This window comes from Dermochelys coriacea, chromosome 13, assembly GCF_009764565.3.
Source record: "Dermochelys coriacea isolate rDerCor1 chromosome 13, rDerCor1.pri.v4, whole genome shotgun sequence".
Classification (NCBI taxonomy): domain Eukaryota; kingdom Metazoa; phylum Chordata; order Testudines; family Dermochelyidae; genus Dermochelys; species Dermochelys coriacea.
Window position 1 is genome coordinate 134210 of NC_050080.1, and position 19885 is coordinate 154094.

Below are 19885 nucleotides of genomic sequence, written 5' to 3' on the forward strand. Positions count from 1 at the left end.
CAACCAATTGTCCTAGTTGATAGGAGCCATCAAGATTCCAAACCACCATTAATGGCCCATATTTTGCATAATTACAATAGGACCTCAGTTATCTTTCTAGTTTCAGATAGAAAAATGAAACGTTTATACAAATAGGATGACCACACTCAGTAGATTTAAGGTTTGTAATGATAGCTTGCAAGAGACCTTTTGCATGAAGCATATTCCAGTCACATTATATTCACACATTTTCAAAAATCATATGGAGTGCAATGTCACACATGGATATACACTTGCTTCAAGAAAAGGAGTACTTGTGGCACTTGCTTCACACACCTGAAGGAGGTATGAGCCTCTTACCTGCATTCTCAGCTGCTAGGTTCTCTGCACCACTCTGGGTGAAGGCAGTAACACCAAGGCCCAACCACTCCAGAATCATAGAGTTCCTTGAACCCTTGTAGCAAAACCACTCGTCATCCTAGTGCAATGAGAAATAAATCAGCAAAGCCTGTGCAGCTCAGAGCAACAGTTTGAAGCCAAACTATCATACACTCCTCTTCAATACATACACACACAGGCAGCTTAACTAGGGCCAGACCCAAATCTGGCAGCAAGACTCTTGCTTGCTGCCTCAGTGCAGCAGAGGGGAAGTCTGTGGCAGCTTCAGGTACCTTCAGAAATCAGGATTTTTACTGAACTGAATATAGGACAACTTCCCTTCATTATTGGTGTTTTTATATTGATAATAAAGGAAATATCAGCTTGAAATCTAGGCAGTTTCAAAGAGTGAGCTGAAAGCAGTTTCTGGTCCTACATCAGCCCTATATCTCCCCCACCTCTTTACCCTAAGATCACTGCCAATTTTTATGGGTTAGCAGTCATACTCTACTTAAATAACTCCTCTCTTCCCTCTGGCTATATGAGACTCACAGAAGAAACAGACTCCATGGGGAAAAATGTGACACTGACTCCATACAGAGTGCTGCCAGCTGCACAGAGGAAAACCAAAGAAAGGTTTTTCCCTTTAAATTCTAATCCTGCAAGGAGCTCTAACTGGGGCTCTGCATGGGGTCTGCCCACACCCAGCTGCTTGCAGGTCCAGGGCCTTAGAGAACGCAGTGCTCTAGTCACAGGCACAAGCAAAGCATTTGCAGACAAATGGGATTTAAGCTGAAAGGGTCACTTGAAATTCACTTTGCCCCAAACCAGTCTGTTTGCCCAAGACTTCTGCAATGACAAAGAAAATACATTGTAGCATCATGAGGGCAGCTGAAGGATTTGGCAGCAGCTAGGGGAACTGCTAAGGATTTTGGTACCTAGGAAGGCAGGAGAGGCATTGAGGCTTTGGCAACAGGGAAGGGGACAAATCTCCTCTTTCCCTAACCCTTGTGAGCATGCTCAGAGAAACTTCTAGTTCACTTCCCCATTGATTCTTGATATTAACCAGCTATTCCATTGCCCGTTTCCTTCACTGCATCTGTTGGAGAGCAGCAGACCACATTCAGCTCTGTTAAATTGCCATCACTCAGTTTCACAGTTAGCATTCTATGAGATGAATGGTTTCAGAGTAGCAGCCGTGTTAGTCTGTATTCGCAAAAAGAAAAAGGAGTACTTGTGGCACCTTAAAGACTAACAAATTTATTAGAGCATAAGCTTTCGTGAGCTACAGCTCACTGCATCGGATGCATTTGGTGGAAAAAACAGAGGAGAGATTTATATACACACACAGAGAACATGAAACAATGGGTTTATCATACACACTGTAAGGAGAGTGATCACTTAAGATAAGCCATCACCAGCAGGGGGGTGGGGGGGGAGGAGAGGAGGAAAACCTTCAACAAAAAAGCTTCAAAAACAGACTCCAACCAGAGACTGCTGAATTGGAATTAATTTGAAAACTGAATACAATTAACTTAGGCTTGAATAGAGACTGGGAGTGGATGAGTCATTACACAAAGTAAAACTATTTCCCCATGGTATTTCTCCCCCCACCCCACCCCCCACTGTTCCTCAGATAGTCTTGTTAACTGCTGGAATTAGCCTACCTTGCTTGTCACCATGAAAGGTTTTCCTCCTTTCCCCCCCCCTGCTGCTGGTGATGGCTTATCTTAAGTGATCACTCTCCTTACAGTTTTCAGAGTAGCAGCCCTGTTAGTCTGTATTCGCAAAAAGAAAAGGAGTACCGGTGGCACCTTAGAGACTAACAAATTTGTTAGTCTCTAAGGTGCCACCGGTACTCCTTTTCTTTCTCCTTACAGTGTGTATGATAAACCCATTGTTTCATGTTCTCTGTGTGTGTATATAAATCTCTCCTCTGTTTTTTCCACCAAATGCATCCGATGCAGTGAGCTGTAGCTCACGAAAGCTTATGATCTAATAAATTTGTTAGTCTCTAAGGTGCCACAAGTACTCCTTTTCTTTTTGAGACTATTTACTGTGGCCTTCTTGCCTTGAACACCTCAGTCAATGAAACTAGGACTTCACTGGAAGCAGTGAGGCCTGCTGGGAATGGCTGAGACTTTCCTAGCAGCTAGCACTGAATCTCTGTACCGAAGGATTATGTGCAGAAGAGGTACAGTCAGGCATTAGGGCTACTGGCCTGGAATGACAGGATTCCTCTTACCAGACCATTCATCAGGCTGTCCCAGTGTTGCGTGGTGATGTATCTTTCCAAGTGGCGTTCATGCAGCACTCCATATGCTGTGCACTCTAAGTGCCGTGCTCCTTCACGCAGCTCCTGCTCTGACTGTTTCATCTGGGTGATTATCTGTGCAAAAGGAAAGAGAAGCGAGGCTTTCAGAAGTTATTATGCTCTGGAAATCCAGGCTCTAAGAAGAAACAAACATCAAGAACAGCATAGGGACAAGCCAGGACTAAAGAGCAAATGAGAACGGGAGATCCAGCAGATGGGCTTCAGCATAAGAGGGGGAATAAAGAAGGAGATGGGGAGAAGTGGGCCTGGATAGTTAACAACTGTACAGGTGGATTAGCTGCATCTGTTCCCTGATGTGTAGACAGCCTCCCCCCAAGATTTTCCAGAACCCCACACATACATTCATGTATGCCCTGCGGAGGTGCGTGGGCAGGCTGCGGCGAAATTCACACTTCTTCCGCAGCTCTCGCAGGGTAAACTGCTTCAGGATCTCACTGCTGCTTCTGCCTCCAACTCGCACAATCCCACTCTTCTGAGATGTGTAGATTCCTGAGCATGAAAAACATTAGCATGAAAGAGCCACTCTCTGTTCTCTCTGGGGGTGGGGAAAGCAGGGAGAATCACATCATGGCCACATGCCTCCACTCACATCATGGAGCCCCTCCTATGGGGGGAGGAATTCCAGTCAGTCCAATCCAATTTGGAGAGGGACCTTCTCACTGCACAGCAGTGGGGACCAGAGTGAATAGCAAACCCATGAATGAAAACATCAGATTCAAAGGAGGGCAGTTCCAGCACAAAGCATAGCTGTTTGAACTTAAACCTCCACCCCACCCCACGCAGACGCTCTTACCTTCCAGGAACTGATCCAATGCATGGTTGGTGTAACAGACAACAAGGATGGGAAACTTCTGGAGACTGCTTTGCCACACCTGCTCATTGGTCAGGAAAGCCTGAACAATCTTCAAACCCACATAGGTCTTCCCTGCAAGAGAAGCCCAGAATCAGAGATCAGAAATCCAGGCTAGATGTGCGGTCTTGGAATCAGAGGTTTCATCAGATATGGGTTCAGGGTCAGAAACCTGAGTGTTCCATTCCCAGCTCTGGCAAGGGACTGTGTGTCACCATAAGCAGGTCAATTAATCTGTCTAGGCCTCAGTTAACCAGCAATAAAATGGCAGTATGGTCCAGTATATAGGGCATTGGACTGGGAGACAGGTGACCTGGGCTCTATTTCCAGCTCCCCTTCTGACCAGTCACATGACCTTTAGCAAGTCACTTCCCCGCCTAGGCTTTGTTAGTCTTATCTATATACACCAAGATATTTGAAGCATGTACTGCCTTTGTGTGTATATAAAGTGCCTAGCACAATGCAGCCCTGATCTGAGATGGTATCTCTGGGTGTCAAAGAGAAATAATAAAATAATGCAAAGTTCAGACACTCTAACAGGTACCTTATAAGAACTTAGACAAGATTCTGCTCTCCTCCACGCCTGCCATAATAGAGAGGTCTATAGTTCCAAGTGCCATTTCCCTACACCAGCTACAATGGAAAAGTCTGTAGTCATCATTGCTATGCAAGGTCAGAGGATTAGGAGCTGACTGCTTGTAACATTTTGCAATTCTGTGGATGGGTGTGACAGACACAGAGCCAGATTACACCAACTCCACACATGCAAACACCATGGTAACAGTGGGAGCTAAAAGCCTTCTGCCCCAAAGACACAGACCCAGATCTCACACAGTGTCATTGTATCCACACCAGAAACCCACTTACATGGTCATATTTCGCTTTGGGACAAATCTTGATATTTTAGTAAATGAAAAAAAAAAGATGAGGTCACTCTCACACACAACCTAGACTGCCGTGGAGTTACACGGGCACCAGCTGGTCACAAGTAATTGAGCTCCAAGCACACAAAACCCATTGAGACCAATGCCTGTTCACCAATGCAGCTGACGGGCTGCTCCAACCATGCATGGCTTATGCAGAGCAGAAAGACACTCAGCTCTGTGCCTCCCTGCACACAGCATGGTCCAGGAGGCAGAGATTCAGGGTCAGCTTCTCCTTTCTAAACACGCCAAGCACCTGTCCTCCTATGAAAAGGATCTCTATTTATTGCATGGACCTGTTAGGACTCTCATTCTCTGTATACAAAGCCCAGGAACAGCATCTGAGTCCAGCCTGTGCGTGAAGTTAGGGTGGTCAAAAGAAGTTATTTTTCTTTAGAATTTTCCTCTACTTTTAGTGATTTTCCAACTAGGCTGGTTCAAGGGATGTTTAGTGGAATTTATTAACTGGTGTCCAACAGTGCAGTTCTAAGTAACAGCATATCTCACCAGTCCCAGGAGGCCCCTGGATGATGGCCAGCTCCTTGGTGAGTGCCAACTGCAGGGCTTGCATCTGGGACACATCCAACTTCAAGGCTTCCATTGAAGGCCACTGGTTGGGGTCTAGAACATTCACCCTCTGTCTTCTCAAGCCATCCGGGCTTACCAGGAAACCCTCCTTTCCAACTGCAGAAGACTCCTCTGTCAGGGGCGCAAGGTTGTAGGTGCTGCCCATTGCCAAGTATGCTGGCTCCTTTACCAATACATCACACTCCACGATGTATTTCTGAAATGGTACATCTTCTTCCTGGATCTCCTGCAGCCCTTCCAGCACATGTCGGTAGGCTTCAAAGTAAGCAGTTGTCTCCACCATGAGAAAGGAGTCAGAGGGCTGGACCTCTGCCAGCAGCGCCTGGCTGTGCTCATTAAAGCACAGCTGCACAATACCCTGGGACAGGTCTGCATTGTCACGGTTAGACACAGTGGCAAAAAGGAATGTTTCAAAGTTGTCTTTAGACATGCAAACCAGAGACCCATACAGCAAACGCTTGGAATTCTGCCATCGCACAAACTTTAGGGGCTTAGTGTCAAACTGGACCTTGTAGACTATGCCAGACGAGGAGCAGAGGGGAGTGATGATCCGGGTGTCAAAGTAGATTCTGATGTCATCAAACTTCCTTTTCCTCAAACCTTTGTCCTCAAAGCTCTGCAAAAGCTCCAAGATGCCTTCCCTTAATGGCCTGACAAAGTCCTCTCTCAGGAGCCGGAAATGCGTGTCCAGGTAAACGCTGGTGCTATCATACCTCCCAGAGATAATATTGGGACGAAGAAAGGGCTTTTTATCCCGATGCACCTCATTGTACGTGGGGTAGATGGTCATTGTGCGGTAGGTTTCTTCCTGACCATCAGCCTGAGGTTGCACTAGGGTGTAGTTGTCAGCTCTCAGGGTGCCCTCACGCTTCTTCTCCTGCAGATGCTGAATAAGGGTCTGGACTTTTTCCAGGTTTTTCTCAATCTGTTCTGTAATGTCCACACCAGATGCTCTCAAGGCATTTATAGATGCTGGCAGGACAGACATCAACATGGAGATTCTCTGCACAGAACTGGCTGGGAAAATGCTCACCAGGTCCTGAAGGAGAGAGATGATGTTGCTTATATGCTCAGGGAACTGATGTCGTACAGCAGGAATGGCCTCAGTCATCATGTCTGCAACATACTGTGGCAGGCAGATCTTGAGGAAGTTTGATTCCTTTACCATACCCAGGAGCTGCTGGACACTTTGGCGGTCCATTCTGGAGCTGCATGCCCTCCTAAGAACCTGGCAGATGAGCTGGAGGAAGTTGGGTTTCATGGATGTTTGAGACAGAAGCTCCTTGAGCCCTGAACTGGAGGCAAGCGTGATGACCACTTCAGAGGGGTCTTTCTGAAGGAGACTTTCCAGAAATTTGTAGCCAATCCTCCTGACTTGCTGAGGCTGTTCATTGGGCTCCTGGCACTGGGCACCACCTGGAACAGGATTTTGATAGAAACAAGGATTTTCACAAGGGTGGATTCTTCTGCCCCTGCCACCATCTTGGTTCTCATTTCTTCTTCTTCTGGCCTCATTTTCCTGCTCATTCCACTGTCCTCTGGGTCCATCATTGGCCTGTCCACCTTGGTTTCTCCTTCCCTGATTGGGATACCGTCCTGCACCACGATATCTTCCTTCCCTCTGCCCAGGGGGAAGAGGGCTACCGTTAGCCCTGGGGTTTCCTCCAGGTTGGGCTGCTCCTCTCCGAGGATAGCCTGGTGCATTAATTGCTCGGTTTCTGCCTCTTTGTGGCAAGCCAGCATCTTGACACTCTACAGGACCCAAAGAGAAAAAAATATTTAGAGACAATGCCTTCTTAGAGAAGCTGCTTCCTGACTATGTTCCCTGGGATAAACCCCAACTCCCCATGACACCACACTTGCCAGCAGCAGCACATTTCACATCACATTGTAGAACTAATATTTTATTTACACCATGACCCTCAGTATGTTTTCTGCTGTATGATTAGTAAGGATAAGATTCGGTCATGGATTCCATGACTTTCTGGGACCTCTGAGACTTCCACAGTAGCAGGGCTGGAGCAGCTGTCAGACCCAGAGTTGCCAGAGCAGCAGTGCCAGGGCTGAAGCAGCAGGGTGTGGGGTTGGGATTGGGTCAGCCCCTACCACTGGAGCAGCTACTGCAGCCAGCCCCAGGGCTGGCCACCCAAGCAGCTGTCTAGCCAGCCCCCAAGAGCAGCAGTGGCCACCAGTCCTGAGAGGGGAGAAGCAACCCCCAGTGCTGCCCCCCCCCATCCCTCCCACTGTAAGTCCCCGTCCGTCCCGCCGCTCCGGTATTTTTAGTAAAAAAAAAAGTTATGGAGAGGTCACAGGCTTACATGAATTTTTGTTTCTTGCCCATGACCTGTCCCTGACTTTTATAAAAAAATACCCATAACAGAATCTTAACCTTAGCAATGAGCAGGCACTGAGGAAAATGCCCAACCTAGAGTTTAGGATTGTGGTTAAACTATCAAACTATCAGCCAGAAAGTAAAATAACTCCTTTTCCACATGATGAAAAGCTGAACAGCATAGGGCCCAAGATGAAGTCCTCTTTATAGACTGGGTTTTCCCAGCAGTTAATGGCTGGTTTAATAGCCCATGAGAAAGAAGCAGTTGGGTCAGAACTTTAGGGGGAGAGAATTTGGCAATGGACAGACAAATTAGTGTCAGATACTATGGTAATGATAGTCAAATAAGCATGTAGATAAACATACAGGTTCCAAGGCATAGGACTCATCCCTATCTGCCTCTATTTGGCATTAGTCAAATTAAACCAATAAAACCCACTGAAACAAAAATCTAAAAAGGTGCTTTTGTAAAATATGTACCAATCAATCCCTACTCTGAGACCACAGTGATGGGTGTGTTAGAAGATCTTAGAGAAATGGTGGTGTGTCTGGCACTGAGAATGGGTGGCATGGAGAGAAGTGGGTTTCAATCTCAGTTTTGCCTCTAGCCCCTTCATTAAGCAGGCAACTCACCTCTCCAGTTAACATTGTGCTGCCTTGGGTAGGGTTCCTGTCCAGGTCTCCTGCCATCCATTCCTGAGAGGTTTCAGAGTAGCAGCCGCGTTAGTCTGTATTTGCAAAAAGAAACGGAGTACTTGTGGTACCTTAGAGACTAACAAATTTATTTGAGCATAAGATTTCATGAGCTACAGCTCACTTCATCGGATGCATTCAGTGGACTCAATTCCTGAGAGTCACTCAAGTCCTCTTCTGCCTGGTTTTGTGCTGCTGCAGGAAGAGAGACAAAGTCAAACAATAATCTTTAAAAGAGGACCAAGCCAACCCAGCCCAGCATCCACAAAACCAGGAGCATCCTGGGCACCGCTGTGGGGGACAGTGTTAACTCCACAAGTATGTTACTATACAGAGCACCAATTACACCTGATGTTGCCAATTCAAGGATAGTTATACTATCTTAGCTCATAAATTAACATATCACATGCTAGGGACACTTCACCATCTGCACCTCTTCCCCTAAACATGAATCTGTTACTGTCCCAAATCCAGTTTCCTTCCACTGAGCATTGGAACACCCCCATCTGACGGCCTCATGCTCCCTGTCCTCCCATGAGGACACCTCTCAGCCAAGTCCTCCCTGTCCCACCCTGCTCTCTCAAAGCAACCTGCCTACACCATGGTGGTCCCTGTCCTAAGAGATAGGAGACATAAGTCCCAATCAGGCCAGCCCAGCACACACAAACCTCAAATAAGTGTCACCATGGAACTACACCCCTTTCCCTTAACTGACTCATTCCCAGCGTCAGGGTCTCCAGGTGTCCCAGGAATCACAAACCCTGTTTTCTGAGGTTTGGTCTAGTTAAGACAAATACCAAGTCTTTACCCACCACTGTGCTGCTGCTGGTCGGTTTCTGTATCACTGAAAAACAGCTCACCAGTTTGTCACATCTCTCTAGTCAAAAAGAAAAGGAGGACTTGTGGCACCTTAGAGACTAACAAATTTATTTGAGCATAAGCTTTCATGGCTCACGAAAGCTTATGCTCAAATAAATGTGTTAGTCTCTAAGGTGCCACAAGTCCTCCTTTTCTTTTTGCGAATACAGACTAACACGGCTGCTACTCTGAAACCTCTCTCTCTAGTCAGTTTCAGGTTTCAGAGTAGCAGCCGTGTTAGTCTGTATTCGCAAAAAGAAAAGGAGGACTTGTGGCACCTTAGAGACTAACAAATTTATTAGAGCATAAGCTTTATGAAGCGAGCTGTAGCTCACGAAAGCTTATGCTCTAATAAATTTGTTAGTCTCTAAGGTGCCACAAGTACTCCTTTTCTTTTAGTCAGTTTCAGTTTCTGGTTCCCCACTAGCCCAGCCCAGCCTAAGGGGGGTAGCCCAGGAGTTCCTGTAGCTCTAGGGCGTTTCCAGGGCACCCAGCACCAAACACAACCCCACTGCACCATTATTTGCTCAAAATTCACAAATGCAAAGTTCTGCAATGTCATTTCCCAGCTTCTTAGAGCCTGACCTCCGCCCCCCCCCCCTCCAGCCCCCTTTCCGGCCTGCCCCCCCCCCGGCCCCCTCTCCCCCCTTTCCGGCCTGCCTCCAGCCAGCGGCCTGCCCTCCCGCCCCCTTCTAGCCTAACCTCCCGGCACGAACGGTGCCCTACTGCCATGGGGGGGGGGGGGCTGCTTTTCCTTAACACAACTGACTGCCCCCACCCGGTACCCGGTACCCGGCCACCCTCCGCGCTGGGCCCAGCCTGGCCCGGCCCCCGAAGAACGAAGAGACCCAGCCTGGCCCGAGGCAAGAGCCGCCGCCGGAAGAGGGAGAGCGGGGACGCGTCTCACCAGCCAGGGCCCGCAGCTCACTCCTACCCCGCGGCGCCGCCCGGACCCCGACGGGGAAGCAGCGTCACCCCGCCGGCGCTTTCAGTCTCCTCTCCGGGGCGGGAGGGGGCTGGCTCCGCCTTGGGGCGGGGCATATCAGGGGCGCCCGAGGCCCCACCCCAGCGGGTCTGCGCGCATGTGCCGCGCGCCTGCTGAGCCGGGACTGGGGGCGTTCTCGGCGCGCGCCATGCTGCAAGCGCTCGGGCTCGTGGCCACGCTCGGGGAGGCGGATGCGGCGCCAGAGGAGCCCGAGTCTGGGGACTCAGCGGTGGAGGAGGAGGAGGTGAGGGGCCGCCGCGGCCGGGCCGGGCCCCCAGAGCCAGGCTGCTGTCTGGGCCCCGCCTCACCCCATTTTCGTCCGCAGGGGCCGCGGGGCCGGGGACAGCAGAGACGCCGCGGCGGGGACTTCAGCGCCGGCTTCGTCTTCGCAGAGAAGGAGGCTCCGGGTGCGGCGAGCGGGGCTTGGGCGGAGGCGCTGCGCCAGCTCAGGGGCAAGGTATGTGGGCAGGGGGAGCGCGGGGCCCAGAACCCTGCCCAAGGCAAGGACGGGGAGCGGCCGGGGGGGCCTCTCGCTGGGTCATGCCGGCAGCCCGCATGTTATGCGTGTTTTAAACTCGGTTAGTATGTGCGCGTAGTCTCATGCCCCATGTAAATAGCGTAAATGCCTCTATTCGTACCTCTGCTACACAACCTTGCTTTGCAGCGGTGAGTGCTAAGTGTGTATGGTGTGAACAAGAATTGCCTTTGATCTGTTCTGAATTTCTAGCTCCCAAATGCATTGAACGTTTTCTTTATCTTGTGTGGTGAGATGGGGTGAATAGTAGTTGGCTCTGTTGATCGCTTTCTCTACGGTAAACAGTCTTGCACTTTTCATTCTCCCCTCATAGAATGAAGGGGATGGAGGTTGCGATGGTCGGGTCTCCTGGGGTGCATAGGGGACTATTGGAACTTTACCAGGTGTCAGTTTGGTGCCGTGACCCTGACAACTGACCCTGGTCACTTAGAGCCCATTCCACCATCCACACTTCTGTGTCTGGTAAACTGAATTAAAACTAATGGAGACAATCAATATATGCCCAAAACACCTAAGTCTCATACCCTGTTGTTTCACTCTGACTTTTTATATTGCCCCAGAGTTTAGGTTGAAAGGAATTTGGGAGAGGGACCAAGTCTTCTCTCACTGCTCTGTCAGGCACCTTGCAGACTTTTGGGACCTGCATATAAATGATGATCATGTCTTCCTATTCCCTTTGTTATTTGCCAGCACTGCTGTGTGCCAGAGCCGCTGCTGGGTGGCTCTTACAGATTCCCCCTTCTTCTCCCTAACTGTCTGTCTTGCCCTGCCCAGAGAGCAGCAGCAACAACACTGGATGAAAAGATTGAAAAAGTGAGGAAAAAAAGGAAAACACAGGTTAGTGGGATGTTTGCTGATTGGTGGACAAAAGCTTTTAGCTCCTACCACCAACAACCCTTGGAAGGACCTCCCCATTGTGGGGGGGAGAAGGGAACTCTGCCCTTTGTTCCATCTCCTTTTCCATAAGGAAACCTTTGGAAACTTCTGTTTAGAGGTTGGCTGGGATCTTTCTGACACACTCCCCAGGCCATTGATCTCATGTTTCCTCTTAGGAAAGGGAAGCAAAACATGTTAAGATGAAAGGGGAAGATGCCAAGATGGAGGAGGATGAAACCAAAGAGAAGGAAAGTGAGGAAGACAGTGAAGAGGAGGAAGAGGCTGTAGAGTCCCAATATTCCTCAACTGATGAGGGTATCCTCACCAAAGCAGGTAATTACAAGCGTGGGGAAGGGCAGGAAGAAAATTAGTCGAGGGCCATTGGCAGAGCGGGGAAGAGAATCTCATGAGAGAGAGCTGGCACCAGTGGCAGCATGGAGGGTAGGTTGGAAGGGGAATGGGCAGGAATCTCCTTTATTTCGCATATGTCCTCCCCGTTGGTCCCTGCAATATTGTTCTTCCAGATTTTGCTCTTGGGTAATTGGAGTTTCAGCTCCCAGTATTTCCATCAGAGGTGTGTCCTTTCCATGGGGAAAGGAACTTGCTTGCCAACTAATTCCCCAGTTTCCTTGGGAATCAGTTTCACAGGCCTTTCCATCAATGACTGACTGGGGGAAGATGCGGAGTAGAACTCTGGCAGGCACGCTGGAGTGCAGGAAACATAAAAATGGCAATGCTGGGTCAGACCAAAGGTCCATCCAGCCCAGTATCCTGTCTACTGACAGTGGCCAATGCCAGGTCCCCAGAGGGAGTGAATCTAACAGGTAATGATAAAGTTCTCTCTCCTGCCATCCATCTCCACCCTCTGACAAACAAAGGCTAGGGACACCATTCCTTACCCATCCTGGCTAATAGCCATTAATGGACTTAACTTCTATGAATTTATCTAGTTCTCTTTTAAACCCTGTTATAGTCCTAGCCTTCAAAACCTCCTCAGGCAAGGAGTTCCACAGGATGAATGTGCGCTGTGTGAAGAAAAACTTCCCTTTATTTGTTTTAAATCTGCTGCCCATTAATTTCATTTGGTGGCTCCTAGTTCTTATATTATGGGAACAAGTAAATAACTTATCCTCATTCGCTTTCTCTACACCACTCATGATTTTATATACCTCTATCATATCCCCCCTTAGTCTCCTCTTTTCCATGCCTTGGTTGAGGTTGGGGCTTAGCTGAAGTTGCTCTTAGCTGATACTGAATGCTTAGCGTATCTCTCTTTCTTTTCAGATATCCTCAAGGTGAAGGAGCGAAAGAGACAGAAGAAAGTAGGAGAGATTGTGAGTGTCACTGGAGGGGAGGGCAGAATAACACTGAGCATTTCTCCAGCAAGCACCTTCCATCCCAAAGAACCCAGACCCACTTGACAAACGATAGGGTGTAGGATGGAGCCCAGAAGTGCAATGTGTGCTGGAAATTTTCAGCTCTTCCTCTTGGTTTTATTTCCTTCAGGAAACAGAGAGATTTTTCGAAGATGCGTCTCAGTACGATGATAACTTGTCATTCCAGGACATGAATCTCTCACGCCCTCTACTAAAGGTATTAAGCTATTTGAGTCACTGCAGAAAGGATTGCAAGAAAGGGGGCAGGAGTTCACAGCCTCTCCCATGTGCTTTTGGGGAAGCTCCCAGGTACTCCAGTCGCAGTCTTTTCTAGCAGGAGACAGTGTAGGGAATGGGTGTGAGCGCTACCTTTGGGGGAATTAATGTTTTCTAGTGTAGAATAAGGTGAGATTTCCACTACACAGGTCGCATTTAGATTGAGATTTCCCTTTCTTTTATCTGATGCCTAACTATTCTGTTTCATTGGCAGGCAATCACAGCCCTGGGCTTCAAGCAGCCAACCCCAATCCAGAAGGCCTGTATCCCTGTGGGTCTGCTGGGAAAGGATATTTGTGCCTGTGCTGCCACTGGGACAGGTAAGAGCCTGAATGAGGACTGAGATGCTATGGGAAGCTTCATGTTTTTGAGATGAACTAATTCTTGATGCCCTTTGTTCTGCAGGTAAAACTGCTGCATTCACCCTACCTGTACTGGAGCGCTTGATCTACAAACCTCGCCAGGCTCCAGTGACTCGGGTGCTGGTTCTGGTGCCAACACGAGAGTTAGGCATTCAGGTGCACTCTGTCACCAAGCAGCTGGCCCAGTTCAGCAGCATCACAACCTGCCTAGCTGTGGGTGAGTATGAGCCATGGGGCTGAGAATTCAGTTTGCATGGAACATTATATCCCCTTCCAAACTGCTCCAGGTAACCCCTAACTCAAAGGGATGGGGACATAGAGAACCTTGAGTCCCATGATTAGAGCTGGTCAGGCTATAGGGCAGTTATGCTCCTGTTCACAGCGTGTACACACTCTGATGCTTTAACCTGGAGTGGTAGCCTATGCTTCTCCCATTGCATCTGGGGATGGACCATATCTGCAATCAAGGGGTCACTTTTGTATCTGGTGTCTGAGGCACTCCCTGAAAGGACTCTTCTCCCCGCAATGGATACAAGCTTGGGGGCTCTCTATCTCATCCTGCTCTAGGATCTCATGGTCCTTTCTGGGTTTTCCCCATCACAGGCGGTTTGGATGTGAAGACTCAGGAGGCAGCTTTGCGCTCTGGGCCAGACATTCTCATTGCCACTCCTGGGCGCCTGATAGATCATCTCCATAACTGCCCCTCCTTCCACCTGAGCAGCATCGAGGTGCTGATCTTGGACGAGGCAGACAGGTAAGCTAGGTGGGTGGGTGGTGGAGAATGAGGCATTGGCTTCTAGCTTGCCCATTGCTGTGAGAGGAGAGTTTGCCTGGTCTAGAACAGCAGCCGGTCAGGGTTGATGCTGTAGAAGACTCTGCTCTCCCCTTCTCTCCTTTCTAGGATGTTGGACGAGTATTTTGAGGAACAGATGAAGGAGATAATTCGGCTGTGCTCCCACCACCGTCAGACCATGCTGTTCTCTGCCACCATGACAGATGAGGTAAGGACGGGGCCTAAGCAGCCTGTTGGGAGGCATGTTCAGTTCAGATGGGAGGGTGGGGATGGAGGATTTTGACAGACTTCCCTTTTTCAGTGTAGTGACACTTCCCTTCCTTCATTTGGATAGGTAAAGGATTTGGCTGCTGTTTCCCTGAAGAATCCTGTCCGGATTTTTGTGAATAGCAACACGGACGTAGCCCCTTTCCTGCGGCAGGAATTCATCCGGGTCCGTCCCAACAGAGAAGGGGACAGAGAAGCTATCGTGTCAGGTGAGTAGAGCGGCGTGGGAGGAGGAGTTCGATGGGTGAGCCCTGGCAAGTGGCATGGGAAAGCTGGAAGCAGTGTTTTACTGCAAGGCAGCTTTGTGGGGACACCTGGAGCTGTCTCTGCTGTTTGCTGACAAGACTTTGTCTTTCAGCTCTGCTGACACGGACCTTCACGGACCACGTGATGCTTTTCACACAGACCAAGAAGCAGGCTCACCGCATGCACATCCTGCTGGGGCTGATGGGTCTGCAGGTGGGGGAGCTGCATGGGAACCTCTCTCAGACACAGCGGTTGGAGGCCCTCAGGTACTGGCATAGTGTGTAGCCCCGGAGGGGGAGAAAAGTGGTTTCTGCGGGAATTGGGGAGGGAGCCCATTGCTTGCATAACAGCTTGTATTCTCTGTGCTCAGGCGCTTTAAAGATGAGCAGATCGATGTCCTGGTAGCTACGGATGTTGCGGCCCGAGGACTTGACATTGAGGGTGTCAAAACGGTAAGTGTGCGAGGCTCTGAGCCCTCTTGAGGTCCCGTGAGTCTGGCATTGGCCTTGCTTCCTTGCTAACCCCATGTCTTCCCCACAGGTGATCAACTTCACCATGCCCAACACCACCAAGCACTATGTGCACCGGGTGGGGCGGACAGCGCGGGCCGGTCGGGCTGGCCGCTCAGTCTCATTGGTGGGCGAGGAGGAGCGCAAGATGCTGAAGGAGATTGTGAAGACAGCCAAGATGCCAGTGAAGGCCAGAATCCTCCCCCAGGGTATGTGCCTTGCTAGGATGGGGTTACAGATAAGGAGCCCGGTGAGGATGGGAGGTGCTGAAACGCAGACAATTCTCACAGGGACCATGTGTCTTTCTCTCTGGCCCCCACTGGGTACGTTTGCAGATGTGATCCTGAAATTCCGGGAGAAGATTGGGAAGCTGGAGAAAGATGTGTATGCAGTGCTGAGTCTAGAGCGTGAGGAGCGTGAGATGCAGCAATCAGAGGCCCAGGTGAGAGTAGTGAGAACTTGCTCCTACAGTCTGGGCTGGGTAGGGCACTGAGATATGGGGAACTCGCTCCCCTGAGTGTGGGCTGGCTACTCTGGAGAATGGACAGGGCAAAGCCCCTAGCCCAGGATAGGGCATTCTTGGTTGGGGAACGCGCCCCCAGTCACCCAGTAAAGGTGAGTAGGGGCTCTTGAGGCTCCATGCACTGTAATCCCTACGTACCAGGGGCTTCTATGCACAAACGCTGACGGGGACCCAGTGAGATGTCTGCCCTAAGTTCCCCAGACTGGGTAGCGGCCACTCTGCAGGTCCGTGAGCTCCCGGCTGCTTGGGCTGTCCCACAGATCAACATGGCAAAGAAGCGACTGGAGGCAGGAGAACAGAAGGTGGAAGAGGGGCCTGAACGAAGCTGGTTCCAAAGCCGAGAGGAGAGAAAGAAAGAGAAATGTGAGTCCTGGGAAGAGGGAGGCCTTTGGGTCTGGACCAATGGGCTAATTCGAATCGTGCATCTCTGAATTGGGTCTGAAATTGCCCTCTGCTCTTGAACCTTCTGTATTCCCTCACCCCGTCTGTCTCTCTCCAGTGGCTAAAGCCCTTCAGGAATTTGACTTGGCATTGAAAGGAAAGAAGAAGAGGAAGACGTTTATGCAGGATACTCAGAAAAAAGGCCAAATGACAGTGAGTGAGGGGATCCGAGAGAAGGCAGGGGCCTGGGTGGCTTGGTCTGCTCCCTCATGCAGGGGCATATTAGCTGTAAACTTAGATTTTTGTCTCTCCCAGCCAGAGGAGAGATCACAATTTGAAATCCTGAAGTCGCAGATGTATGCAGAGCGAGTAGCAAAGAGGAACCGCCGAGCAAAGCGAGCTCGAGTTGTGCCCGAGGATGAGCCTCCCTCAGCAGGTAAGAGAAGAGCATCTGTTCTCCACAAAATCAGCTCAGAGAATGCTTTAGCTGATTTCCCAGTTGCAATGTGGCTGCTCCTTAGAGCTGCATGGGGCTTGTGAGAGCTGAGAGCATGTTTACTGCTGGGGTGCACGAAGGTTTTGCTGCTAGCATTCATCTTAATGCTGATGGCATAGATGCCTTTGGTGGCTGTGCTGTTAACAACCCAAATCAATAGAAAGTGACCTGGAAGATTGGAACAGTAGAGATTGCAGGCAGTGACAGGAGAGTCCATTTCCTGTCCATAAAATGGATGTTCCCAGTGCCCACACCCATGACTAGGAGGGCTGAGGCTAGTCTTTTTGTTCTGCATTTGTACGGCATGTAGCACCATGGGGTTATGGTCCATGACTTGAGTTCCTAGGCGCTATAGTAATGCAAATAATGTTAGGTTTCAGAGTAGCAGCCGTGTTAGTCTGTATTCGCAAAAAGAAAAGGAGTACTTGTGGCACCTTAGAGACTAACAAATTTATTTGAGCATAAACTTTCGTGAGCTACAGCTCACTGCATCCGATGAAGTGAGCTATAGCTCACGAAAGCTTATGCTCAAATAAATTTGTTAGTCTCTAAGGTGCCACAAGTACTCCTTTTCTTTTTGCAAATAATGTTGTGGTCTGTGTGACCTTAGCAGGGATCCTGCTTCTGTACATCAAGCCTTGCTAATCGCTGGCTCTGTTGCTTGCTTTCCAAGGCCCCAAACAGAAGAAGCAATCATCTGTCTTCGACGAGGAGCTCACCAACACAAGCAGGAAGGCCCTAAAACAGTATCGTGCTGGGTAACTTGGCTCCACATCACTGGGTTTGCACGGGCTGTGGTCGAGGAACTCTATTCTTTGCACAACCATGGAAATCTTCACCACTGATACCTTCTGCAGACAGTAGAGAGGGGCTCAGGCTTCATCTTGCTGCTTTGAAGGATAATGGGGGCAAGGGAGAGTTATACAGGAGTCATTCTGTCTACCTTAAAGATCTTGTGAGGAGAGCAGAGAGTGTCCTGTCTGAGAGCACCTCTGTCACAGACCAGAGGTGCTGCTTCCATAAGGCCACTTCAGGTATCAGGTGGCATGAGTGAGGAAACCACTTTTTGCATGGGCTGGGGGCAATGCAGTGGGTGAGCAAAGGAATACTTTTCTGAGCTAAGACTATCCTCCCAGTCAGCACCAGAAAAGTGTTGAATTATGGCAGGTAAGCACAAACCCAGTGGGCCACACATGAACTGAGCAGAGGGGTATAGAATTTCCTATTTCAGGGAGCATGGCTATGTCTCACTGAGCTCTTTCTCGTGCAGCCCCTCCTTTGAAGAGCAGAAGCGTTTGGGCTTAGCCCGACACAAGAAAGGAGGGAACTTCAAATCCAAATCCAGGTAAACAGCCTTATTACCTTTAAGATTTTTCTGTTGGCCTGGTTTGTCCCATTTCCTCCTCGTAGGGCCACAGTAGACAAGCACCCATGGTGCTAATGTTGATACAAAGTCAGCCCTGTTCAGCCAGTGCTGCCAGCCCGAAGTTTGGGAACACACATGGAGACTTTTGTGTTTTACTGGCACACTGGTGGGCTGCTTCTGAGGAGGCTGGCATTGCCTTTGCCTAGCAGCTCATTTACCCCCCCATCCTGTCCCTTTATCGCTAGTGCAGGCATTTGGACTGATTGGGACTTCCAATATTTTTTTTACAGGTATAAGAGGAAGTGACAGCAGCTCTTTGCCAGAAGGATTCCCTGGAAAATCTAAGTGTTGAAGACTTTGTGCCTCTTCCAGAAAAACCCTGCTTTTCATTCTGTATTTGCTAGAATAATGTAGCCTCTTAAGTGGCCTGAACTTACACTGTCAAATTCTTGGACTCAGTGTAAATGCACCAGCACCTGCTGAATTAGCACATAAAGGAAAACCATGTCTTCTGCAGTTTCAGTGAAGGATTGACTTTCTTATACTTTTGTAATATAGCCTGCTGCTCACTTATCTGTGGCAGTTGAGAAAACTAGACCATGGGAGATGGTACAAAACTGCCAGGATGGTTCTCATTTCTTTACGCCTTGTGCTGTACACCTACATCAGTGAGCAAGGAGGCAAGCATCGTATAATTTCCAGCAATTTTCACATAGTAACATTACAGGAACAGATGTAGTATATGGACAAATAGTTAACTCTAGTCATCAACTTTCCTTGAAGAAGGGTGGCACCACTTGCTGATACTGCCAGGAAGTTAGTGGGAGAGAAAATAGAGCAGAAAGGGCTGTATCTACATCTAGCCCTTGGAACCCTGCTCTAAAACAGGGAAGAGTTAAACAATCATGAGGAGTAGCAGTTGCTCTAGAGCCAAGGTCTACTAGAGGTAGCACAGGCAGGAGCACTGAGGGCACAGCCTGCCTCTCCCTTTGTGAGAAGGAAGTAGTCCTATGTTGTGCTATGCTGCAGGAACAAATATGCCTAGATTCAGACTACATTCACTCCAGCTGTTTTCTTCCTTGCTGTCCTAATGCAATGGCTGAAGAAGGCTGCAGATGCTGGAAAAAAATATTCTAGCACTAGTCCCAATACATATAAACCACCACTCTGCCTACTGCTACTGTATGAGGTCTTACTCCGTGCATTAGGTCTTGACAAGGGAGGGGGCCCCATGATAGAGGAAACAGTTGACCTTGGTCTGGCAAGCTTACTAATACCCAGTTTAACAAAAGGACAGGTGTGGGTCTCAATTAAAAACCTGACCAGAAGCTACAAATTAGGATGAATGTGACTGGATTAGAACAGTTTGCTGCAGTACAGTCCAGAAAAGGTGAAATGTATTTAAACCAGTAATAGCTGCCTGAGGCTGCAGACATTTTGGAAAAAAAAGCTCTAAAAGGTGAATACTAGAATCCACTGGTCTAGGAGGCCTCTGGCAGGAGAAAGAGGACTGTAAGTGTAAGTTCTGGGGGACTCCCACCTATTGGTTAACATCAGAGGAGCCATCCTGGGTCAGACTAGTGGTCCATCCAGCCCAGTATCCTGTCTTCTGACAATGGCCAATGCCAGGTACTTCAGAGGGAATGAAAAGAACGGAGCAACTATTGAGTGATGCATCCCCTGTTGTCCACCCCCAGTTTCTGGCATTTAGAGGGTAAGGTCACCAGAGCATAGGGTTGCATCCCTAACCATCCTGGCTAATAGCTATGTAGAGACCTATCCTCCATGAACTTATCTAATTCTTTTTTGAACCCAGTTATACTTTTGGTCTTCACAACATTTCCTGGAAATGAGTTCTACACGTTGACTGCGTCTCATGTGAAGAAGTGCTTCCTTTTGTTAGTTTTAAACCTGCTACCAATAAATTTCATTGGGTAATTCCTGGTTCTTGTGTTACA

General features: G+C 49.0%; 2 protein-coding genes across 12 annotated transcripts in view; one reads left to right on the forward strand and one right to left on the reverse strand.

Annotated features, from left to right (window-relative positions):
• The window catches only part of ZNFX1 (zinc finger NFX1-type containing 1), a 36999-nt gene extending 27049 nt beyond the window's left edge, over window positions 1-9950 (reverse strand). Inside the window, exons 1-8 of one of the 5 annotated variants that reach the window (XM_043495873.1) lie at window positions 9844-9950; window positions 8232-8273; window positions 8019-8083; window positions 4973-6805; window positions 3486-3617; window positions 3033-3181; window positions 2603-2746; window positions 340-457 (exon numbers count right to left, since the gene is read on the reverse strand). In XM_043495873.1, coding sequence (XP_043351808.1) covers window positions 340-457; window positions 2603-2746; window positions 3033-3181; window positions 3486-3617; window positions 4973-6805; window positions 8019-8079 — 2437 coding nt within the window. In that variant the 5' untranslated portion in view covers window positions 8080-8083; window positions 8232-8273; window positions 9844-9950. Of the gene's footprint in view, window positions 1-339; window positions 458-2602; window positions 2747-3032; window positions 3182-3485; window positions 3618-4972; window positions 6806-8018; window positions 8114-8202; window positions 8274-8890; window positions 8957-9843 lie in introns of those variants that run through there. The other 4 variants (XM_038369152.2, XM_043495875.1, XM_043495874.1 and 1 more) reach the window with 4 other exon arrangements.
• Window positions 9951-10011: 61 nt separating this feature from the next.
• Window positions 10012-18450, forward strand: DDX27 (DEAD-box helicase 27). Of its 7 annotated transcripts, none has more exons than XM_043495887.1 (21): window positions 10012-10165; window positions 10247-10378; window positions 11147-11293; window positions 11509-11665; window positions 12617-12666; window positions 12839-12925; window positions 13199-13304; window positions 13390-13563; window positions 13950-14100; window positions 14248-14347; window positions 14474-14615; window positions 14765-14918; window positions 15023-15104; window positions 15193-15370; window positions 15497-15603; window positions 15945-16047; window positions 16184-16278; window positions 16381-16501; window positions 17235-17319; window positions 17832-17906; window positions 18218-18450. In XM_043495887.1, the coding sequence occupies exons 1-21, from the start codon at window positions 10019-10021 to the stop codon at window positions 18231-18233; spliced, it is 2409 nt and encodes an 802-aa protein (XP_043351822.1). In that variant the 5' UTR covers window positions 10012-10018; the 3' UTR covers window positions 18234-18450. The 7 variants fall into 7 exon arrangements, 6 of the variants coding, with proteins under 6 accessions (XP_043351822.1, XP_038226183.1, XP_043351819.1 ...); XM_038370255.2 differs by having other exon boundaries at window positions 11231-11293; XM_043495885.1 differs by having other exon boundaries at window positions 10015-10166; window positions 10242-10378.
• The last annotated feature ends 1435 nt before the right edge of the window (window positions 18451-19885 follow it).

Excerpts from the sequence above, each read along its gene's own strand:
- DDX27 (XM_043495884.1), top strand. The coding sequence starts at position 10,019 with ATGTGCCGCGCGCCTGCTGAGCCGGGACTGGGGGCGTTCTCGGCGCGC. Across the intron at positions 13,305-13,389 it reads CTGTGCTGCCACTGGGACAG|GTAAAACTGCTGCATTCACC; the intron begins GTAAGAGCCTGA and ends TTTGTTCTGCAG. Across the intron at positions 15,604-15,944 it reads TGCAGCAATCAGAGGCCCAG|ATCAACATGGCAAAGAAGCG; the intron begins GTGAGAGTAGTG and ends GCTGTCCCACAG.